The following is a 22961-nucleotide window of genomic DNA, read 5'->3' as shown; positions in this document are numbered from 1 at the left end:
GGCTGCCAGTGTCACCCTAGGGTCCCTGAGACGGAGCACACTCCAACTGGCTCCGATGATTCCGAAATGCTGTTGATTCTGCCGCTCCAAGGTTGAGGAAACCCTTCCAAGGTCCATTGGCTGGCACGGTCCACCCTGGTCCCCACTCGCCCAGGTGCTCGCTGTCAAGGCGTGGCCGGGAGAGCTGCCCTCCGTGTGCTGGACGTCCTCGGTCATCTGTCTCCGTGAGTCTGGGATGCCGTGCACGGCACAGGCCTCAGCAACAAGGAGGCCCAGCTCCAACACGCGTTCCATGGTCAGACCACAGATACGGTGACTCTCCATGGTCGGAGTTTTGAATCCAGCAGTCCAGCTCAGGGGTCCCCCAAAGAAACCTTGCAAGAGGGGACCCCAGCCTGACTCGTGTGTGCCAGGCAGTGTGGGGTCCGGCCCAGTGCATCACCCACATCAACCTACATACACACACTGCTGCAGGTCACCAGTCAGTTCTGTCCTCAGCCCCATCTCACAAACCAACTGATGCTGCAGCCCGGCCCAGCCCAGCCCTGCCCACCACACACTCGACCCTCACACACCAGTGGGAACTGCAGCCTGGTCAGAGTGACCCCCAATATCGCCCAGCCCAAGTCCCTGTGCATGCCAGTATGTGCAGCACACTGCTCCGGTCCGTCCCATTTCCCACTTAGTTCTTATACACATCGATGGGTGTTGGAGCCTAGTTCATCCCAGCTGACCCCACGCTCCAGCTCACACTTGTGCCAGTGGGTGCCACCACCTGTCCAGCTCGGCCCACCCCCGTCCCAGTTCTCATGCTCACCCGTGGGAGCTGCAGTCCATCAGAGGTGCCCACAGTTTCCCTATGGGCTCACTCCCAGCCCCGGATCTTGTACTGTCCAGGTGGTTCTGCAGTCTAGCCTGACAGGATTTTCCCCCATCCCAGCACTTGCCAGCTGATGCTGCAGCAAAGTCTGACCTTGCCCTGACTCTGCCTCACACCTGCACCCGTGGATACAGTCACTCAGACCAGCCTGGCTCTCTCAACCCAAGTCACAAGCAGCCCAACAGGTGTTGTATCCCTGCCCAGCCTGGTCAGCCCCAGTCCCAGCTCTCACACTCACTTGGCAGAGCCTCTGCAGGCCCCCTACCAGGCCTCCCTCCCACCTCCCACCCCCAGGTCTTACATGTGCTCGTGGGTGCTGCAGCCCAACCTGACTTGGCCCTTCTCTCTCCCAGCATCCACTGGCAGGTACAGTGGCTTTGCCCAACTAATCTACACCCATCTGGCTCTTATTGGTGCATGCTACAGCCCAGCCCTATCTGAACCACCCCCAGTCCCAGCAGCTGGCTTCTCTCTCTCTATCGCTCTCTCCATATTCTCACACTCTCTCTCTCCCCCGCTCTACCTGACACAGGATGGGAGGTCGAGCTGCCAGCCACCACCCCCATGTTGGAACCCACAGCCCCACTGACCCTCTCTCTATATACCCTGCCCCTTCCTGGCACAGCTGTGTCTCCCCCTAACTATACAGAGCTCCGTGCCACCCACCCCCCTGCAGATCCCAGAGCTGGGCAGGGCCACCACGGCGTCTTGCTGCACTCAGTGTCAGCGTTGCCCCTGCTCCAGGGCCCCAGCCCGGCCGCCCCCGACCCTGTCTTCCCACTAGGACTTGCCTGTGTGCCCAGGATTTGTCGTGGAGTTCCTGTGGACGACCAGGCTGTTGTGAGCCAAGCAGTTGATTAGCACTGGTTAAGCTGAGCACTACAGGGAATGGGTTGGGGCTAGAAGCACCTGGTCTAATGGGACTCAGCTGTACCCAATATTCTGCTAATGAGGGTGTGGGGGAAAGAGTGTCAAGGAGAGGTGAAAGGGCAATAAAGGGACACTTCCGAGAGGATTCCACCATCACCTGTCTCCTGAGGGTGCCTCATCCCCTCGCCGTGTCCACGTTACTGGCTCTGCTGGCCAGAGCACCAGGCCAAAACAACCACTTCAGGGGCACTTCTATAAAGAGCTGGGCACACCTGGGGTCCTGGTGCTGACTGTAGAGCCGACAGTCGGCTGGGCAGGGCAGCGCATGCTCTGGACATGGCTGTGGCAGAAGGAAAGTCGCCCTGGCTGGGGACAGGGCAGACAGGCATCCTTGTCCTGGTCCTGAGTCCAACACTGTCCAGCACACAGAAGGGTGCAGGAGGAGCCCCAGGACAAGGCCATGCTGGAGCTGACCCAGGGTGCCCCCTGCTGGCGTTAGTGCTGCTTCAGCCTCTGCCAGGCCCACTCCTGGCGGTGGGGCAGCTCCAGCCCTGAGCCCACTCCTGGCTGTGAGGCAGGAGCCACCCCAGGTGCCAGGGGCCACGGACAGAGGTCATGGTGTCTCGTGGGGCCTACAGCCCAGGATCAGGTCACAGGGGCTGGGGTGTGGATGCAGAGGAGGCAGGAAGGATCTCAGGACGCTGCCAATTCTCAGGCTGTCTCCTCTGGGAACCAGCAGCCAAGCTGTCAGGGCAGAGGGTCAATGCCTTCCTGGGCCCTGCAGAGCCCTGTGCCAACTGGGCGGCAAGGAAGCTGGCACGTCCCCTGTCCACATGGAGAGGCACAGGTCAGGGAGAACTGACCCACACCGCGCCACAGAGCAGGGGTGAGGCGAGTGAGACCTCAGAGAGCTCACAGGCTCTGAAACAGGAAGTTCCCTGCCTCCCCCCTGTGCACAGCAGAGCTCTGAGCAGGACCTGAGTGGACAGCACCTGTGACAGCCAGCCAGGGAGGACCACGCTCAGATCCAGTGTAGTATTCCTGGGCCATGCGGGTCCTGAGCCTTCAACTTCCCAGAGAAAAACCAGAGCTCCTTGGAAGTTTCCAGACACCTGGGCTTGAGGGTGCTCCTGATTCACCCACAGGTCCTCGAGGTCCCAGGCGAGGGAGCCCCGCCCACCCTGCAGAGAACAGCTTCACCCCTGATCTGGAGGCTGAAGCACCCTGCGCCTTGCCTACCGGGGACAGGCCCTGCACGTGGCTCCCGCTGGGTCCCTCACGTCTCTGTGCCATGCGCATTCCCTCACGTCTCTGTGCCATGCGCATGCTGAACCCAGGCCAGGTGCAGGGTGTCTGCACCCACAGTGAGCCCTGGGCTGCAGGGACCTGAAGAGGGTGCTCAGCGGGCAAGACCCTGCAGGAAGCCTGGCTCCAGGACACCTACAGTGACTGCACGTGGACCCCAAGCTACCCGAATCACCCGTGTGACGGGCACAGCCTGGAGATGGCTCCTCAGGCGCCCAGGCTACACGGGAAGTGGAACAGCTGAGACTCGAACCAGCGTCTCCCTCAGGATGTGGACACTCCAAATGCCCACCTCCTCCCTGCAGCTGGCCCTTGCTCTGCCACAGAAGGAGCCCCAGCCCCAGGTGCCAGGAGCCCCTTGGATCACAGGAGGGCCAGGGCAGCCGGGGGAGCCCTCCTGGGCCCTTCTGCAGGCCAGTGGACTTAATTGACAGACTATACTTGTATTTCCACAGGGTTGGGCCCACATATCCTTCACAGAACCTACCCCAGACCTGGTTCTCTCATGTTGGTTAGTGTCACGGCCCTGCCTGATGTGACCTGTCCCCTGTTCCACATTCAGTCAGGTACTGGGATCTAGTCCCACTAGACAGGGCCCGAGTCCTAGCTTTCACGTGCACTGGCATGTGGTGGTCGGCAATGTTCCATGCTTACAAGCCCTACTCAGGACTCCAAGTGGGCTGGGGCATCGGTCTGATCCGTACAGATCCTCCAGTGTCTCCCCTCCGAACCACCAGGTCTCCGTCCCCTCGCTTACCTGCAAGTACAGTGGCCCTGTCGTTGGGAGTCCCTCAGCATCCTTCCCTCACCTACGCGCACAGTGGCCTTATCCATGGATGTCCCTGGGCAGCAGTTAACACCCCACAGACCCCAGAGCTCATCGTCCAGCGGCCAGAGCGTCAACAGTACTGGTGGGTGCCCTGGCCACCTGCAAGCCCAGGATCACCCACTGCTTGGCAGTGGTGGGTGGGGAGCTGGGGTCCCCAGCAGGAAGCCTGGCCCGATGCACATTCTCTGAGCCACAGGGCTGTGGCAGTCAGACATCCTTGCCTCTGAGCAGACTTCCCTGGACTGCCCTGACACTGGTTTGGAGCCTGGGGCGTCGCTAGGGGGAGACACCTGGGCTCAGCACCAGCCCCACTTGAGCTGTTGTAGAACAGGAGCTTGTTCACAGAGCACGTGATGAGCCCACGCCCGCAGCGCGTTGCCCTCTGGCTGCACACGGAGATGATCAGCATCAGGCTGCCCACAGCTGGACAGCAGGCCCCAGAGGTCCTCTTCCCAGGACACGCCCAGCTGTGCCCTGGTGTAAGCCTCTCCCCTAGATCCCAGGTACCTCATCAGCCTCTGAGAGCTTCCTTGGGGACCCTGGACAGAGAGGCAGAGTCCAGAGTGGTGGCTTTCCCTCTTCATTGGGGAGTGGGTACATGGAGGAGGGATTGCATGCGGACAAGGACAGGCAGGCCCCAGTGACTCCCCCTCTGGGTCAGCAGGGGCCAGCCTAGAACTGGAAACAAGAAACACCCCAGAGCTCATAGTCTGATGGAGGCGGAGAGCCGGTCAGCAAGCCTCCTTCCTGGGCTGCGCGGTGGACACTAGCCACAGCTAGCCACTGCTGCAGAATGAGCCTGGTGTTCCCACGACCGAGGGAGCAGGTGTGAGCTGTCCTTAGGGTGATGTCCAAGGCCTGAGAGGCTGGCCAATGAGCCGGGGGTGGGGTCGGCCAAGGAGACTGCCCTTCTGCTGGTCCAGGCAGGCACCTGTCCGCCCAGGGGATGGGTCAGGAGAGTTGAGATGGAGCAAAAGCCTCGGGATTCAGGCCCCGGGGCTGTAACCATGTCCTCCCCATGGCTACTCACAGCGTTCTGTTGAGACAGGAAAACCCAAGATGAGGGGGTGCCCAGAATACGGCCCTGCCCCTCCCTGGCCACAGGTCTGGCTTCCCACAGCCACCACAGAGTGGGGCTCAGCACTAAGAGCTCACGGGGTGAACCTGGGATTGTGTGCCTCGTGGTCTCGCACCGTCGTGCTCCGGAGGGAGGATCATGTTCTCTGGCAGGAAGCCCTTGCGCTGCACAAAGTCCTAAAACTCCTCCAGGGCCTCGGGGACAGGACTCCTGCACCCTGCTCTGCAGTGCCCAGCACCTCTCAGAGAGCTCTAGTGTCTAGAAGGTGGGTGGGCCGGTGGTCCTCAATGTGACCTCTGCCTAGAGCATGGGGACTCACAGTAGAAGATGCAGTAGTGGACACGGGGCTGGGCAGCAGATGGTGCCAGCTCTGCTCACGGTGCCCTTACATCACCCTTGGCCGGTGCCTACCCTGCCCCGCCAGCTTGCCCGTCCTGGCCAAGGCCGTCTCTTTTGGGAACGTGTCGTGCTGTTATTGTTGGGATCCCATGAGTAACAAGCAATGCCACCTGCAGAATAAAGACACAGGAGCCTCCCCGTGCTGGCACCTCCAAGGGCTCCGGACCAGCCACCTGGATGGGCCCCAGCCATCAGGGACAGGGCGCACCTGTCTCCACTCATACCACTGGGCTGGGCTGGGGTAGGGCTGGGGAGCCGTGCTGGGTAGCTGGCCACTCACCCCCTGCACGCCCAGAGCCGCACTCCCCACCCCCGGCTGCCGCTTCCTTCCCTGGGGCCTCAGTGTCCTGAGCTGGAAGGGGCTCTGTGTGCAGCTCAGGGTGGATGAAGTTCACCTCCACAGGCCTGCACGGGGGCGTAACCTCTGGAGCCCACTCAGCCCTCCCAGACTCATGGGGCTGACTCAGAGCCCTACTCGTCCCTGGCTGTCCTGTCGGCTCTCCTGCCTGTATCCATCACAGATTTGAATTCCCAGTTCTGTGGCTCGCAGAGTGAATGCGAGCTCAGCAAGCCTGGACCGAGGGGACACCCCCCCACACACACCTAGCTCTGTGCACCCAGGACCCCCATCTCCTTCACCTGCACCATCACCTGCTCCTGGCTGGGGCCAGGCTGCTTGAGGAGTGAGCCAGCAGATTTACAGAGAGAAGGAGAGGCAGAGAAAGATCCACTGTCCACTGGTTCAGTCCGCAATGGACACAAAAGCTGGAGCTGAGCCAGTCAGAAGAGCCAGGAGCTTCTTCTGGGACCCAGTTCAGGGTCCCATGATTTTGAGCCATCAACTACCACTTTCCCAGACCACAGTAGGGAGCCGCATGGCAAGTGGAGCTGCCAGGACAGGACCGGTGCCAAATGGGATCCCAGAATGTTCAGGGTAATAAAGAAACCTCTGAATTTTTAAAAAAAAAAAAATGTGGAAAGTGGACAACAGGCAAAAAGGAATGGCTTGCCCAAGAAGACAGGCGAGCACTGAACAGGCAGCCCTGGGTCCTGTGCCAGACACTGCTGTGCTCTGCTCAGGCCACGGCAGCCACACAGACACCCCAGGGGAGTCTAAGGCTCATGGAACCTGCCCACCTGCCACAGCCTCTGCCATGAACGTCACCCTCCCATGAATGCCTTCTGCACTGTGCGTCCCATGCCTCACATCCTGGTTGGACATCAAGGCCTATAATTACCGATTACATCCCAGGAGTTGAGCGCTTTGGGAAAAAGCAAAGTGGACCGAGCTGGCCAGATGGGTGAGGACAAGGAGGCGTTTGTGCTCTGAGGGAGGGTCGGAGCCGGGCTCACCCAGGTTATTGTGCAGGTGGAGAAGGAAATGGGCAGGCCAATGACCCAGGGGACATCAGGCCCAGGCAGGCCCGAGGGGATGGATGAGGATGCTGGCTGTGGCCCATGTTGGGGCGTCAGGTCACTCTCAGAGACACAGGCAGGTGTGAGAGACCTGATGTGAGCAGGGCCAGAGTGAGCCAAGACAAGCTGAGGTGATGGTGTTACCGGGCAGCCCAACCTGACTGCACTGCCCAGGCATCCACCCAGCTGCCGTGCCAGTCAGGTGTGCAGCAGCCCTGCCAGCCAGCCACAGCACTGAGCAGCTCACACCAAGACTCCTGTGAAGGGCCCAGCTTGCCAACACAGCACCATCAGCAGAACTCAGAAGGCAGGAGGGACAGCACGCAGGAGAGATACAAATGCCACAACGAGGCAGAAGCCACAGAATCCCCGAGGGCGACCCTTGCTAACAAGCCCACCTGTGACAGACAGGGTGGGGCCTCATCCCACAGCCTTCCGCACAAGGTCAAGGAACCCCAATGGGTGTGCTGGTGGGTGGGCACCTGTGACACACTCAGTGGCCCGAGGGCACTGAATCCTCACCAGGCCTAGAAACACAGACACAGTAGACTTTGTCAAACCAGCTGCCTTGGCACAAGTGCAGGCAACATCAGGAAGTGACAGGATGAGGGACGGAGCGTGAGGAATCAGCTGCAGACCCTGGTTAGGAAGGCCCGCGGCACCAGATGCACCACACAGAGCAGCACAGCACCCAGGGCAAGGAAAATGGGCACCGCATGAGGACAGTGAGCCCAGGGAGAGAAAGATGCCCAGGACGGTGAGCCCAGGGAGAGAACGATGCCCACCATTCCGTTCGGGCAGGAACAGCCAACTGAGCTGCAGTGCACACCCCTTGGCTGCTGGGAGGCAAGGCTGGGTTTGGGGACGAGACACTGAGGTGCCTCATGGAGACATGGAGCTGCAGGGAGTATGAGGGCTGATCCCCTGCTGGGCTGCAGGAAGGCCCAGAGCTCCCACCCAGACACGCACCACCCGGGTACTGCCCTAGGCACTGGAGGGCACTTTGTCGTCCACGCCCACCCCTGACCTGAGCATGGCCGTGTGCAGAGAATATGGCAGACAGGAGACAGCTGCTCTCCGCATCCTCCAGGGTGTGACCCGCCCAGCAGCCAACAGCATGCCAGACCCCAGGACTGGGACACATACCCACCCCCTGCCGAGCAGCCAGGACCATCCCATACCCCAGGACAGGGACCCCTCCACTCCCGCCCAGCAGCCAGGATCATCCCAGACCCACACGCCCACCCCGCCCAGCAGCCAGGACCATCCCAGACTCCAGGACTGGGACCCCTCCACTTCCGCCAGGCAGCCAGGACCATCCCAGACCCACACGCCCACCCCGCCCAGCAGCCAGGACCATCCAAGACCCCAGGACTGGGACCACACCCCCACCCTGTGCCCACTTGTCCACCATGTTGTCCACCCACCCAGACAGGACACAAGTGAGCAGACAAGCAGGGCGGGATAAACAGTGAGTGATGTTAAGGTGGCCCTGAGAATGTTCCAGAACAAGCTGGTGGTGGTTTCTAGAATGAAAACAGACCAGAGAACATGGAATTGAAGACTTTCACAGGGATTGATTTACATGGATTTTCTATCAATTAAAAAATCTCTACCTCCTGTTGAGTAAGTGTGTCAGAGCCCACTGTGGAACGAGCCCGGGCCCACGGCCATCCACTGCCCTCCCTGTCCTTGTGCTGTCAGGGCACTGCGCTCCCTGGCCCAGCCATGGGCGGTCCCCTGAGATGGCGCTCTGCTCTGCCCTGGCTGGCAGGGCACACAATGTCTGCCCACAGCACCCACCCCTACCCTGGGCACTGGGAAGGCGGACGTGTCATGGTGCGGTTCCCCTGCACACCAAAGAACCTGGATGAGGATTGACTCTGGTGCCGTGGGTGGTATGGGGGTCACAGGGAGCATGGAGGTGTCAGACATGACAATGCATAGGGGTCAGCCAGCATGCGAGGCACACAGCTGCGTGCTGTGTGACACCCCCACACATGGAAAAGGGGAGGACACGAACCCCCAACCCCGGGGTTCTGCCAGGAAGCGGCCAGGGCACCCTCGGGGTGACTCCTTGGAATATGGGGAGAACTGCCATCAGAACTAAGTGGGGGGCCTGTGGAGCCACGCCTGAAGCCCTGGGTGTGGGTACGGCTCAGTGCATGGTGCTTAGGGCAAGGTGGTGGGGGAGCAGGGCCCTGTGCCCTGGGAGCTATGCTCCTCGGAAGGTGAAGCCTATGGCACCTGGCCTTCCTGGCACAGTCCCCCACTCAGCCCCCACTGGGTCCCCCACATCTCCTTGCCATGTACACCACAGGCAGAGGTGCAGGTGTGGGGCGGCTGTGCCCACAGTGAGGACCGGGTTCTGCTCTGCACATCACCCAGGGATCCGCAATGTTGGGGTGGTTGGCTGGGGGTGCTCAGTGCACAAGGCTAGGGGAAGCTAGGCCCAAGCCTGGGGACACCTATGGCAGCCAGCTGTACGTGGCACACAGGTACCCAAAATACCAGGTGACAGACTGCCCAGACATGACACCTGAGGCCCCCAGGCTCTGATGGTCAGCAAGCAGGAGCCCCACACGGCACGGGCAGGCGGCAGCTTACTGTTTCCCTGGGAGCACTCCAGGAGCCACGGGACAGGACCACGTGGTGCTGTGGGAGTGGACAGCAGAAGAGGACTGGCCACAGGCTAAGAGGACTGGCCACAGGCTCAGTGGCCTCTGGGGAGGAAGCTATGGCCCCCAGGAGGGTGGGGCTGTGAGGCGGTCACGGCCAATGGCCAGTCAGGGACGGTGTGGAGTGGGCTGAACCCTGCCGGCTTAGCTTGGCTGGGCTGTGCTGGGGTTGCCGAGGGCTGACTTTGGCGAGCCAGAAGAAGCCAGCACCACAGAAGCCCCAGTGAGCAGGGGGCAGGCCGTGGGGGACAGGGACCCACGGAGCCATCAGGAAACCCAGGAAAGAGGCAGTTATACCCTTGCTGAGGGCCAGGGCAGGGGGACAGGACGTGACTGACGGGCCTGGCTCAGTGAGGGCGCAGGCAGCGGCCTGAACCCCACGCGAGCACTACATGGGAGGGGAGCAAAAGCTGGAGAGCCAAGGGGAGGAGGTGACTGACCCCAGAAACGTCCCCTACCCAACACGCCAGGACAGAGCCGAGAGCGCGGGCAGTATGTCGGTGAGGGGCCAAGCTAACACGTGCTGACACAAGGCCGGGACCAGCAGCCAGCGCAGATACAAGATGAGCAAACATGACCACAGCATTGCTGGTTTCAAAGCTTTATTCTCTCAGCTCTGGCAGGCGAGTGTTTACACTGTGGGTGCGATCAAGCTGACCCAGGGCTTTCCCACACACCAGGCCTCTGCTGGGCGAGGGCTGGGCTGTCCCCGGCCATCCAAGGAGGCTGGTGCTGGTGCTGGCCTGCTGCGGCCTGGTGGGGCAGAGTCCTCCTTAGTGAATCTGTTGGCTTGCACACCCACAGAGATTCACCAGGACGCAGGGAGACACCCCAATTTCAGCAGGGAGGGCCTGGGGGCTGCACCTTCAGGATGCTCCTACCCCATTTCTTAGCTTCTCCCAGGACCCAGAAGAGTCACTGGGCTGTTGGGGTGGGGGTGCTGCTGCCCACACCTGTGCTTCTGTCCCCACAGTGTCTGCTCTAGTCAGGAACAAGGAGAGAGCACCCAGCACCCCAGGGTGACTCCACAGCAGGATCAGAAACATCGCCAGAGGGTCTGGAGGGCTCAGGACAGAACCCAGGCTGCCTGGCCAGATCAACCTCCTGCCCAGGCTGCAGGCTGGGGACAGAGCCGGGGCGCCCACACCCCCACCAAACCTGAGACCCACATTTTCCCAGAAGGCCATGGGGCTTACCCTAGTCAGTCTCTGGAGAGCAGGATTCTGCAGAAAGAGGGAATATGGTGCCTTGGAGCACACTGGGAGTGAGCCAGGACCCCAAACCTGCCCTGTCTCTGACACTTCCCTGAGCCCCAGAAGGACAAAGACAAAAGGAGACTTGTGCATCCCTGGGCCGGGAGAGCAGGCAGGTGCATCCCTCCTACCTCCCAGTCGGGGGATGACGATGTCCTCCGTGGTGAAGCCCTTGGCTCTTGCCACCTTCTGAAACTCCTCCAAGGCTGCCGGGTTGGTTTCAGGCTCTCTGCCTGCAGGTGCAGCCAGGACAAGACAGCAGGGTGAGGTGGCACAGCACTGGGCACCAAGGGGTCAGCACCCAGCCTGGGATACCAGGAGGCCCTCAACTGGGAGGGTCCTTCAGCAGGGCCGACAGGGCCACCAGGGTTGCATCCCACTCCTGAGCTCATCTGAGGCAGCACTGGAGGACCAGGATGGGGTGTCCCCCAACGCACATGAGCCCCCCCAGGCAGGGAAGGGGAGGACAGCACAGGGCCCTGCAGCCCTGAGGAAGCCAGGCTGCCCTGGGCACTGGGCACTTGCTGACCCACCCTGCTGTGCTCTCACACTTGACTCGGGAAGTGCTGCCGCGTTCAGCACCCCAACCTGGGGGACCTGGGCTGTCCCCAGAAAGCCCTGGGCTTCGCATGTGGGGTCAGAGATAGATCAGGGCCTGTGCTGGAGGCCAAAGGTGCTTTGCATCCCAGCAGCTTCTTGTGGGCCAGGAGGGCTCAGGGACGAGCAGGAGGGCACGGGGAATCAGGGCCATGGGCAGGTCACACTCACCCAGGAGCTTGAAATGGCGGAAAGCCTTCCCGTGCATCACACCCTCACACACCATGACAAAGTGGTCCTTCTCCTTCAGCGGGGTCACTTGTGCCACACTCCTGCCCCCAACTGCAAGCACAGAATCAGGTCCACCCGAGGCCACGCTTCCTTACAAAGGAGCAGACATGGGGCCCAGTGCCTGGCCTGGCAGACCCCTCAGCCACCTGCTGGCAGGAGTCCAGTTACCAAGAGGCTGATAGAGTCTTGCACATACTCCAAGAACCCGTGCAGCAGCGGCAGCCCAGCCACATCCTGGGGGCTCAGACGTTTCCAGGGCGAGAGGCAGGGGTGGGGTTCACAGCGCCCCTCCCCCAGCTCCCAGGACCAAGCTAGGGACCCTCCAAGGGAACCCTGGGCAGTTAGCCCCCTCTAGGCAGCACGGGACCGCCCCTGCTCCTGGGTGTGAGAAACTGGGCACTCTCAGAGAGGAGACAGGAGGGAGGGCAGGGAGGGCAGAGAGGTGGGCAGAGAGGAAGTCAGGGATGTGGTGCTCTGGCCGACGGCCTGCCCGCTGGCTCAGTACTCACAGGCCGTGTACCTGCCCGGCTCCTCCGTTTTCTCCAGGACAGCATCGAGTGTGTGGCACTGGCCCTTGATCCTGGGAACAGGAGCGTGTGGGCAGTGCTGGGCCTGCTTGGGCCTCTCCTGCCCGGAATGGCTACCACACAGGACTTGGAGGTTATGAGTCCCAGGCAGGCCCCTGCAGGTGCCCCTGGAAGCCAGGTGGTCAGAGCCGGATCTGCCATCCTCAGGGACGCACACAGCCCAGGCACCTCGGGGTCAGTTCTTCCTCAGAGCTGCAGGGGCTCAGCTGGAGGGCATCCCGGTGGTCACTCTGCCATGCCCCACCTCCACTCCTGCCCTCCCACGGCAGGCCTCAGACACTCACAGGAAACTGAGGCTGACCTCCAGGTTGCCCCCATCCTGCGTCACGATGGTTATGGGGCCCACAGAATCGGGCTTCCTCTCTGGCTTGTCCATGTTCGTGGTCACGGCCTTCACGTACCAGGTCCCTGACAACTGGGGAAGGGGCGTCTCCATTAGCCTGAGCAACGTCTCCAGGGCTTCCCTGTCTGAGTCTGTAGCCCCCAGACTCTGTGGTGCACCAAGGCTGGGACACAGGGAGCCCTCTGTACCCCACATTCCACCCGGAATATTCCCAGTGACTTCACCAGTCTGAGCCAAATGATGGCTGCCAGCCCTGCAGGTGCCCGCACTGCTTCATGGCCCCTCACTGCCAGCCACGTGCCTCTCTCACAGCACCCTGTACACCGGGGTCCCCAACTCCCGCTGCCTTTCAGAGGCACAGGCCCCAACAGTGAGGGTCTCCGCGGAGTCCCCCCTGCCTCCCCACTGCCTCCCAAGCCTCACATCCTGATCGCCCTCGTCCAAGGCCAGGGGGTCCTGGGCCCGCAGGGCAGCAATGAGGCCAAGGCAAAGGAGCAGAAGCAGGGGCTGCATCTCGGGGGTCTGCTCTCACAGCTCCGACAGGTCACTCTCCAGGTCTGAGAGAGGCTGGGCCAGCTCCTCTCCCCACCGCCCTTTTATAGCTGAGCACAGGGTCCCCCGGAACTTGGCCGAGAGGTTGGCCAGTCCCTTCCTGGCCATGACCGTGGCCAGCTCTGCGCCAGAGCGGGGAGAAGTCGTTATTCTTGGACGTTCTTCAGCCCAGCACTTGAGTCAGCAAAGGTCATCTGAGTGGGCTCCAGTCCAGGGGCGGAGCTCAAACTCGGCCTGAGCCCCAGGTCATGACAGCACCAGCAGGTACCAAGCCCACACTGCTGGGCACCTGGGCATGGAACGTGCTTGATGCCACAGAGGGTGCAGGTTGGCTCAGCAAGTTTTGGGTCCTGGGCAGGACACTCACCCTGAGACACAACCTGGACCCTCACAGCCCATGGAAAGCCCACGGGAACACGGGCCGTGAACCAGGGTTCCCCCGCTATGCCAGCTGTGCAGGCAGCAAGCACCCTTACGGGGCAGGTGCAGAGAGGACCGCCACAGGTGCCCGGTGTGAGCATAAACCAGGGCCCCACAAAGGTCATGGAAACTGACATCAGTGGAAAGTGTGCATGGGTCTTTCGCATCCCAACAAACTCCCACTCACTGGCTCACCCTACCACGTGCCGAGATGAGAACTGCCCACCAGCAGGATTTAGGCAGGAGAGGACAAGGATTCCAGTGGGAGCACAGGGAAGTTTGGTCAGATTGAAGCAGGCACAATCGGCCAACTTGTGGTGAAGTGAGGGGGAAGCATGGGGAGACGCACAGACTCGAGGGAAAGCTGGTGTGGACCCGGGGCTGTGGGTCCAGCAGGGCAGGGCCGGTCCTGGTGCTGGGGAGGGAGCAGCAGGCACTGCAGGAAGCTCCTGGTTAGGAGGAAGGTGCCTTCTTCATCCTCAGGACCGGGCACCTGCCTGAGCCCAGATCACTGATGGGAGGATGGGGTTCACGACGGGGAACTCATAGGGTGGGGTCACAGGGACACCTCAGGGGCATGGTCACAGGGACACCTCAGGTTGTGGGTCTCAGGGACACCTCGGGGGGCGGGGTCACAGGGATACCTCAGGGGACGGGGTCACAGGGACACCTCAGGGTGCGTGGTCACAGGGACACCTCAGGGTGTGGGTCTCCAGGGACACCTCGGGGGGCGGCGTCACAGGGACACCTCAGGTGGTGGGGTACAGGGACACCTCAGGGGGCGTGGTCACAGGGACACCTCAGGGGACAGGGTCACAGGGACACCTAAGGGCCGGGGCTCCAGGGACCCTTCATGGGGCATAGCTCACACACACACCTGGTTCCCATCCTCCACACTTCATTGTTAGTGGGGCCAGAGCAACTTTGGGCAGGACCAGAACCTGTGGGAGACTGACCGGGGGTCTCCAGGGATTCCTCAGACAACTCCAGAGGAGACAGTGCTGGCTGCCAGTCCCAGGACCCTCCAGCAACAGAGTTTAACCTCAGCCACACCTCCCAGAGAAGAGAGCAGCTGGGCCTGCCCAGGGTCAGGGCTCACAGGCAGCTAGGTGGAGAGCCCATTGGCTTTTCTCACTGAGGCTGACACGTGGGGCCTGCACACTGCAGGGAACAGGGCTGGGCTGGATGGAGGGGGAGGCAGGAAGGAGCCCAGGCTGCCCCAGGTCTGCAGCTGCAGGTGTCTCCTCTGGGAACCAGCAGCCCTGCCTCCCAGGGTGGACGGCTGAGGCGCCCCCACCTCCTCTCCTGAGCCCTCCTGGTCCCTGCACAGCCCTGTGCCAACTGGGCGGCAAGGAAGCTGGCACGTCCCCTGTCCACATGGAGAGGCACAGGTCAGGGAGAACTGACCCACACCGCGCCACAGAGCAGGGGTGAGGCGAGTGAGACCTCAGAGAGCTCACAGGCTCTGAAACAGGAAGTTCCCCGCCTCCCCCCCCCCTGTGCCCAGCAGAGCTCTGAGCAGGACCTGAGTGGACAGCACCTGTGACAGCCAGCCAGGGAGGACCACGCTCAGATCCAGCGTAGTATTCCTGGGCCATGCGGGTCCTGAGCCTTCAACTTCCCAGAGAAAAACCAGAGCTCCTTGGAAGTTTCCAGACACCTGAGCTTGAGGGTGCTCCTGATTCACCCACAGGTCCTCGAGGTCCCAGGCAAGGGAGCCCCGCCCACCCTGCAGAGAACAGCTTCACCCCTGATCTGGAGGCTGAAGCACCCTGCGCCTTGCCTACCGGGGACAGCCCTGCACCTGGCTCCCGCTGGGTCTCCCAGGCCAGGTGCAGGGTGGCTGCACCCACAGTGAGCCCTGGGCTCCGGGGTGCCTTGTCATATAGGAATCCCACAATCATGGGGGTTGACTGAGGGGGGCCTCAGTAAGACAAGGTCCAGCAGGAAGCCTGACTTGGGACTCCTATGGCACGTGGCCCCACAGGTACCAGAACCTCCATGTGACAGACACAGCCCAGAGGCAACGCCTGAAGCTGCCAGGTTCTGATGGTCAGCAAGGAAGAGACAGGATGGTGCAGTAGGCAGCTTTTATTTTATTCCCAAGAAGTCAGCGGGTGCAGGGGCAGGGCCACGCGGCAGTGTGAGGGTGGCTGGGCAGGAGCGCAGAGCTGCAGAGGACTGCCACAGGGGTCTCCCTCTGGCAGGGGTCACAGGCAGGCAGGGTCACTGCTCCTGTCAGGACACTAATGTCATAGTGACGTCTGGGTGAGGCAGAGTCACTGCCCAGCCTCTCAGAGCATCTGGTGGGCTCCCTGGCGCCCATGCTGGGGAGGGCCCATTGTGTGCAGGGTGTCCGCACACACAGGAGGAGCCACCTCTGGCTCCATGTCGCAGGTCTCAGAGCAGGAGCAGGGCCTGGCCGGGGCAGCCTCCAGGGCCCCAGTTCTGACCACAGGTGGCTGGATGGGGCCAGCTCCTTCCTGGGCAGGAGTGCACTCTGGGTGCTAGAAGACTTGGGTGAGCTTGCAGGCATCTGTACCCAGAGAAATGCCGGGGCAGGGTGGGGTAGGGTGTGAATGGTCTGTGTATGCCAGCACACACAGACCCCACAGTGGTTGGGGGCGCCACACGGGGAGGGAGGGGACCAGGAGCCCCGTATTACCGACTTGGGGGGGCCTGGCGATGTCGCTCCTGTTCAGCCCTTTGCTCTCCACAAACTCCTCAAAGGTCCTCGTGGCCTCCGGGTCCTTGTCCGGGGTGCGGCCTGCAGGCGAGGGGCACAGATGTGCTGGGCAGCCCCAGGCCCGTGCCTGACAGACCAGGGCATAGACCAGGAAGCAGGTGTGCTGCGGAGGGCCCCTTCCAGCCCACACCGAACTGGGCAGCCCCAGGAGTCCCTGAGTGGGTCTCAGGGTCTCAAGTTGAGGCGCCAGGTAGGGCCTGGCTTCCTCTCCATGCCCGCGTTCTCCTCTGAGCTCCGGCGAAGTCATTGCTGGTGCTTGGGGCCCAAAGTCAATCACAGGGCAGCAGGCCCAGGACTGAGAGCTGAGCAGGGGAGGCTCAGAGCCTGCTCTTCCTTTCCCCCAAGCCCCAGGCAGGGCTCAGAGGTGGGAGCTGGAGGGAGCCGGGCAGCAAGCCTGGGCAGCTGCTCTGTGCCTGGGGAGCCGGAGAGCACGGCCAGGCAGGACCCACCCATGAGCATCATCATCTGGTGGAAGGTCTGGACCATGGTGCCACTGAAGTACGCGATGGCAAACTGCTTCCCTGGCAGGAACGTGATGCGGATGCGGTGCCGCCACCCTGCAAGGAACAGGAGCCCCGGAGTGCTGGGCAGGGCCCCTGCAGGCCCTGCTGAACCCACAGGGGCTGTCCTCAGGGTCACTCACCAGTGTAGAAAGAGCCAGGGTCATTGCCCAGGGACAGGGACATCTTGTAGGGTAGGCATCCGATGGGCTTCCTGGCACAAAATCAGGTCATGGTCCTGCCCCTCACCCAGTCCCACCCAGTCCTTCCTGTGCCCACCCTTGGGGGTCCCCAGCAGAAGGCCAGCTTCCCACAATCTGCAGAGGCGCTCTGCCTCCTCCACACAGCCTGGGCGGAGCATGCCCGGGCCCAGGACAGAGCAGTGGTGTAGGGAGCAGAAGATGCCAGCCAGCGTGGGCAAGCCGGGAGCTGAGCTCAGGCAGCAGCTGGGCCTGGAGCATGGACCCTGGAAGGGGAGGGCCAGGGGAGGAGCTCACGTGAGGTTCATCCTGAATTCCAGCTTCTGGAGCTGGTTCATGACGAAGGTGAAGGGAGGCAGCGGGTGGCTCCTCCGCTGGGCAGGAATAGGCAGGGTTCCCACCCAGAGCTGGATGTACCACTTGCCTAAGAGCTGGGAGGGAACAGCATCTTGAGTAGGGCAGCAGGGAAGGGGCAGGGCAGAGCAGCAGGAGAGGGGCTAGGAGAGGGTGAACGGAGCTGTAGGGGAGGGGGAGGGCGGGGCTGAGTGGGGCAGAAGTGCAACTTCAGGGGTGTAAAGAGTTGCAGCAGAGTCCCCGACCCCAGGACTGTCCCTGCTCCCTCAACTGATGCGGCCGCGTGGTCTGGCAGCACCTCCCAGCACAGCTGGGACCTGGCAGTACTTGCACCTGCTCCCAGGGCCGCTTCAGACACACAGGAAGCAGCTAGGATGTCACCCATAGGCCCAGGAAACCTTTGGGTAAGGACAGGCCAGGGACAGGAGACAGAGAGGACAGAGCCCAGGTGCTGACAGCCACAGGGTCCAGGGACTGTACATCACCCCAACACAGGCTCCTGCCTTGACACCCAACACTGCTCCTGCCATAGCACCCAGCACTGGTCCCACCATGACACCCAGCTCCGGTTGCACCATAGCACCCAGCACTGGTCCCACCATGACCGCCAGCACTGCTCCCCCCAACCGCCCACATCCCTGCCGCTGGGTCTCACCTGTCCACTGGAGGCTGGCACCAGCTGAGGCCTCTGTTCTTCTAGCGCCCAGAGCAGGCCCAGCCCGGCCGTCAGCAGGAGCAGCTGCATGGTCCTGGCCTGCTTACTGCAGGCTCCTTGCCTCCCTGCCCCGCATTTATCCTGCTCTGAGTGGCCCTGGAGCAGCTCTCCTCCCCCACACACGAGGGCCCCACACTTTGCAGAGGGTGGAGATGGTATTGTTTGCTTAGAGGCCATGAGCAGTTGGCACAGAGTCCGGGGCAGGAGCCAGCGTTGTTGGGCAGGACTCTTGGGGACACCTTGTCTGAGAGGGAGACATGTCAGGGTGGGAGGGATTGTGCCACAGACTCTTGGTAGGAGGTGACAGAAAGGGTTCTTGTCTCCCTGTGCCCTGCCCGGGACCTGTTCTGGCCCGGCCCCAGGAGCCTGCGCCTGCCAGCTCCCAGGAGCCCCAGATGCTGCTAGTGTGTGTCCAGATGTCAGCTCCCAGCCGGGGCAATGACATCACTCCTCCCTTCTCCTTGCACACCTTGTTGAGCAATGGCAGCGTCCAGCCCATTGGAGGCCAAACAGCGCCCCCTGCAGCCCCTGGCATCTCACAGCGGAATGTTTTGTCCAGCAAGAGACTTCTGTCCCGGTTCTTGGGGGCTGGTCAGTCTTCTTTCCCTGCCTGTCTACTCTTTGTTCTGTTTTTTGGAGCAGGACTGGCACATTGGCTGTTGTCACCACCCCGGCACAGAGGACTAGCTGAGCTGGGAGTCCTCCTCAGGGCAGGTCACCTGGAACTCTGCGCCCCCTCCCAGTGGCAGGGCTGCCCTCGGGGCTGTCAGGCTCTTCCTCCCCACCTCACTGAAGGGGCACAGTCTCCTTGGAGCTCTGTCTTAGGGTGTTGACATGGGATTGCCAGGACAGCACCTGCGTCCCCAGTGCACGTTGCAGTGACTGCGGACAATGGCGGGGCTGCCTGGCCATCAGCACTCCTTAGAGTGTCCCCAGGTCGTGAAAATCCCTGCTGTGCCCAGCAGTCCACGTCCAGTTGCATCCATGGCCCTTGGAGACACAAGTCCACTTCCTGCTTTAGCAGGTGCCTCTGAGCCCCAAAATAGACACACAGACATGCATCCATTTTTTTCCTATGTGGACACAGTGCAATGCAGTAAAGGATGCTCTTCCCCACAAACGGTACTGGAGCAACTGGGGTGCCCAGCAGCGAAATGAGCACCCCACAACTCACACACACTCTCCCACCACGCATATACTACACTCACAAACTCTACTCCACACACGACACATACCGCGTGTTCTATACCCAACACACTTGGGGCTGTGTGTGCACACGTGTGTGCTTGGTAGCATGTGTGTCTGCTCCTGGCGGTGTCCTGTGTGGGGGCAGGGGCTGGGCCTGCTGGCCTTGTCTGGGTACCACAAGTGGCATTCCTGTACCCGGCGGCCCTGCAGAGGGGCTCCCAGGCCCTGTCTTGCCAAGCCCCTCACAGGTTTCAGATCGCCTGGTGGTCCCTCAGCAGAGTCATGTGCTAGATTTGCTGACCGCCCGTGAGGAGCAAACATCAGGCAGTTGTAAAACAAGATGTACAGAGGTTTTTGTTGAGACCCACCCATGGGTCCTTGCCAGCAGCGGGAAAGAGCAGAGAGCAAGGCCTGAGGAACTGGAAGGGAACAAAGGCAAGCGAACGGTTTATGTGAGGGTTTTATACCCCTTCTGACATGGGTGCTGGCACAGACTCTGCTTAGCCCCAGATGTTGGGCCCTCACCACCCCTGCAGGCTGGGGCGGGCATGAATCAGGGGACGCCCTGCCACAGGTCCAAGGCTGCCCACATGTTTCTTAGCCAAAGAAGACCAGGAGGAGAACCAGCACAAGGACGCCAGGCTGCAGCAGCGGGGGGCGCTTTGGTCTTCCTGGAAAAGAGCAGTGGGCAGACCAGGGACGCCCCCTCCCCTCCCTGCTCCCCTGCACCTGACCTTCCTGCCACTGTCCAAGGCCCCCTCCCCCAGCTCCACCCCAGCCCCCTCCTCTCCTCGTAACACACGGTGCATTGATCTTGCTTTGGGCGAGATCAACACGGTCCAGGTTTCCCACAACACACCCTGACCGCTTCCTCTCCAGCTGCAACCATGCGGAATCGCAGTGCTCTGCACCGGGACCAGCATCCTGGCTGTGGCCCCCACGCCGCCTTCCACACTCGGACCAGCATCCTGGCCATGGCCCCCGCGCAGCCTTCCACACTCAGACCAGGGTCCCGCCCGTGGACCTCCACACAGCCTTCCACACTCGGGCCAGCGTCCCGCCCGTGGACCTCCACACCGCCTTCCACACTCAGACCAGCATCCTGGCCGTGGCCCCCACACCGCCTTCCACACTCGGACCAGCATCCTGGCCGTGGCCCCCACGCAGCCTTCCACACTCAGACAAGGGTCCCGCCCGTGGACCTCCACACATCCTTCCACACTCAGACCAGCATCCTGGCTGTGGCCCCCACGCAGCCTTCCACACTCAGACCAGCGTCCCGCCCGTGGACCTCCACACAGCCTTCCACACTCAGACCAGCATCCTGGCCATGGCCCCCACACAGCCTTCCACACTCAGACCAGGGTCCCGCCCGTGGACCTCCACACAGCCTTCCACACTCGGGCCAGCGTCCCGCCCGTGGACCCCCACGCCGCCTTCCACACTCAGACCAGCGTCCCTCCGGTGGCCCCCACACAGCCTCCTGCAGTGACCAGGCCTCCATGGTGGCAGAGGACTCCCTGGGCTCTCTTCCTGGCCCCGTGTCCCTCTTCCTTCTCACAAAGTGTCTGTTTAAGCCTGCTGCGCCTGCTCGGTCCCACTGTCCCTTTCCATGCGGGAGCAGTGAGACTGACTCAGCTGAGTGTTCTAGAACAGGGTTCTCTGCTTGACGCAAAGATGTCCTCTCAGTCTCGGTTTACCTGCTCACTTTTCATTTTTGCTCCTTTTGAAGAAAAGGTTATAGCGTCAACAAAGCCTAGTTGATCATTTTTCTACCAGTGGAGTGTTTTGGTCACGTGCAATACATTTTTTGCCAGTCCAAGGCTCATGAATATTCATTCCTTAAATTACTTGGTGATATGATATAAAAGCTGGAGATCTTTGTAAACATATATCTGCTAGTTTCCTCTGTTTTCAGTGGCTAAAACCTACATTTGTATGTACTATTTCTATGTTTTTGAAAGGCAAGAAGAGAGCGAGACCTTGCATCTCGCTGGTTCAGTACGACAGCTGGGACTGGCTCGGGCTAAACCTAGAGCCCAGAGCTTTAGGACTCCCACCTGGGTGAAGCCCCCTCACGCTGGAGCTTCACCTGTTGCCTTGCAGGTCTGTTGTCTCGCGTGGTGGCTGGAATTTGAAGCAGAGCTGAGACTCAACCCATGATCCCGACTGTTAGCTTATTCTGGGATCTTCGCAATTCCCTGTAAAGTTTAGAATCCGTTTGATCAACCTGTGGAGAAGCGAAAACCCAGCAGTGTTCCATCTTGCGTCGATGAACATGGTATAGCTCACCCCCTGTATTTCCCCACCCTCACTGTGTGCTGGCTTTCATTGCCCAGGTATCGCTCTGATGTGTCCAACTGTTTCACATTTTCCGATGCTAGACGAAGCATTCTTTCACTTCACTGCCGATTGATCTTTGCACGTTTTACAGAAGTGTAACTGACTTTTATCCTGCCTATGTACCTGGGGTTCCGCTGAGTTGCTTTAGTTGCTGGCCATACAATAAATAAAGATGGAATTATTGCTCAATAACAGCACAAAGAAAGGAGGACAGAAACCGAGAGCCACGGCGCTGGCGGATGTGCAGCCAGTGAGCCAAGATGGCCTTGTTATCTGGTCACCTCAAGGCCCCTGCAGGTTGATACAGACCTGGCATCTCTTACCACGACTCAGATGCAACTGCCCAGCACCCCGAAAGCACGGGATTTCCCCCTGCGTCTAGGAATTTAGAGCTCTAGGGAGTGCCACCCTGCCCAGGGCTTAACTGAATCCACAGGTGGCGTTAGACACAGCCCAGCGACATGTATACCTTGGAGCTGTCACCTCTGCTCCAGTCAGGTCGTACCAGGTCCCCCGGAAGGAAAGCTCCTGGTCCCAGAGATTTCTGGGCCAAAGAAGAGCTTGAATGAGGGCCTTGGTGGGGGCCGTGTCTGAGGGGTCATGACCTGTCTTCAGAGGAACCCCCGAATTCCTGGAGCCCAACAGGTCAAGCTGTGCACCACAGGTGTGTTCAGCTCTGCAGCTCCCACCCAGGAATTAGAAGTGTCACAGCTCGGGGTGGTTAGGGGGAGGCTCATGCTTGCTGGGAGGGCTTCCACCTGGCCAAGGGTGCAGGGAGAGGACCAGGCAAGGAGCTGGGCACCTGCACCCACGACCCTCTGTTCTCTTGCAGCCCAACAACCTCTCCTCTCCCATCCCCCCTCCCCCCAGCTTGTGCACCAGACATCTGAGATGGACCAGAGCAACCTGCCCACACCACTTCTGAGGAGCCCTGGTCTGTGGCTCCTCGTCGGAGAGCCGGACCCCCTTGTGGCCACCCCACACAGAGGGCGCTGCGTGAGGTCAGCACCCCTCCCCTCAGGCGCCTGGATTCACACGAAACAGGACAAATGTGAAAGCTGAAGTGTCAGGCTCCTAGAGTACTGGGCAGGATGCGGGAGGGGCACTTGGGTTTGGTGATGGTTTCTTAGACAAGGGCTATCAGCCCAAGCAGGAAATGGAAAGAACAGAAATGAAAATGATGAATCAGGCTTCATGTGAAGATTCTGGCGCAGCAAAGGACACGGTGAAGAGGATGAGAACATAGACCACAGAATGGGAGACGACACAGACCAGCAAAGGAAACACACTGCGGCACCGTGGGTCATGCCGCCACCTGACGCTGCCAACCACAGCAGAATGCCTGGTTCCAGTCCTGCTTCTCCATGCTTGCAATCCACCTTCCTGTTAGACAATGCCCCCACATGCAGGACCCAGAGGGAGTCTGGGCTCCTGGAGTGAGCTGTGAGATGGAAAGTCTACCCCTTTCTCTCTCTTT

General features: G+C 61.1%; 2 protein-coding genes across 2 annotated transcripts; both read right to left on the bottom strand.

The window, feature by feature from the left end:
• Nucleotides 1-10652: 10652 nt before the first annotated feature.
• On the bottom strand, nt 10653-12979 carry LOC121172568 (lipocalin-1-like). Its single transcript, XM_041004643.1, has 6 exons — nt 12890-12979; nt 12408-12538; nt 12046-12116; nt 11477-11587; nt 10840-10941; nt 10653-10678 (listed from the first exon to the last, which is right to left on the bottom strand). Exons 1-6 carry the CDS (start codon nt 12977-12979, stop codon nt 10653-10655), a joined length of 531 nt encoding a protein of 176 aa, XP_040860577.1.
• Nucleotides 12980-12994: 15 nt separating this feature from the next.
• LOC121172566 (lipocalin-1-like) lies at nt 12995-17983 on the bottom strand. Its single transcript, XM_041004642.1, has 6 exons — nt 17894-17983; nt 17182-17315; nt 16828-16898; nt 16634-16741; nt 16104-16205; nt 12995-13140 (listed from the first exon to the last, which is right to left on the bottom strand). Exons 1-6 carry the CDS (start codon nt 17981-17983, stop codon nt 12995-12997), a joined length of 651 nt encoding a protein of 216 aa, XP_040860576.1.
• Between the last annotated feature and the right edge of the window lie 4978 nt (nt 17984-22961).

Source organism: Ochotona curzoniae, unplaced genomic scaffold, assembly GCF_017591425.1.
Source record: "Ochotona curzoniae isolate NIBS_2020 unplaced genomic scaffold, NIBS_Ocur_1.0 scaffold_3208, whole genome shotgun sequence".
NCBI classification, from domain to species: Eukaryota; Metazoa; Chordata; class Mammalia; order Lagomorpha; family Ochotonidae; genus Ochotona; species Ochotona curzoniae.
Note: the sequence above shows the minus strand (reverse complement) of the source record. Positions and strands in the feature narration are given on the sequence as shown.

Bases quoted from the DNA above. Each gene is read 5' to 3' on its own strand.
- LOC121172566 (XM_041004642.1), bottom strand. From the start codon at position 17,983: ATGCAGCTGCTCCTGCTGACGGCCGGGCTGGGCCTGCTCTGGGCGCTA. The intron at 16,899-17,181 runs GTGAGCTCCTCC...ATTTTGTGCCAG, and splicing joins GAATTCAGGATGAACCTCAC to GAAGCCCATCGGATGCCTAC. The intron at 16,742-16,827 runs GTGAGTGACCCT...TGTTCCTTGCAG, and splicing joins CCCTGGCTCTTTCTACACTG to GGTGGCGGCACCGCATCCGC.
- LOC121172568 (XM_041004643.1), bottom strand. From the start codon at position 12,979: ATGCAGCCCCTGCTTCTGCTCCTTTGCCTTGGCCTCATTGCTGCCCTG. The intron at 12,539-12,889 runs GTGAGGCTTGGG...CCCCTTCCCCAG, and splicing joins TGGACGAGGGCGATCAGGAT to TTGTCAGGGACCTGGTACGT. The intron at 10,942-11,476 runs GTGAGTGTGACC...CTGCACCTGCAG, and splicing joins CCGCCATTTCAAGCTCCTGG to GCAGAGAGCCTGAAACCAAC.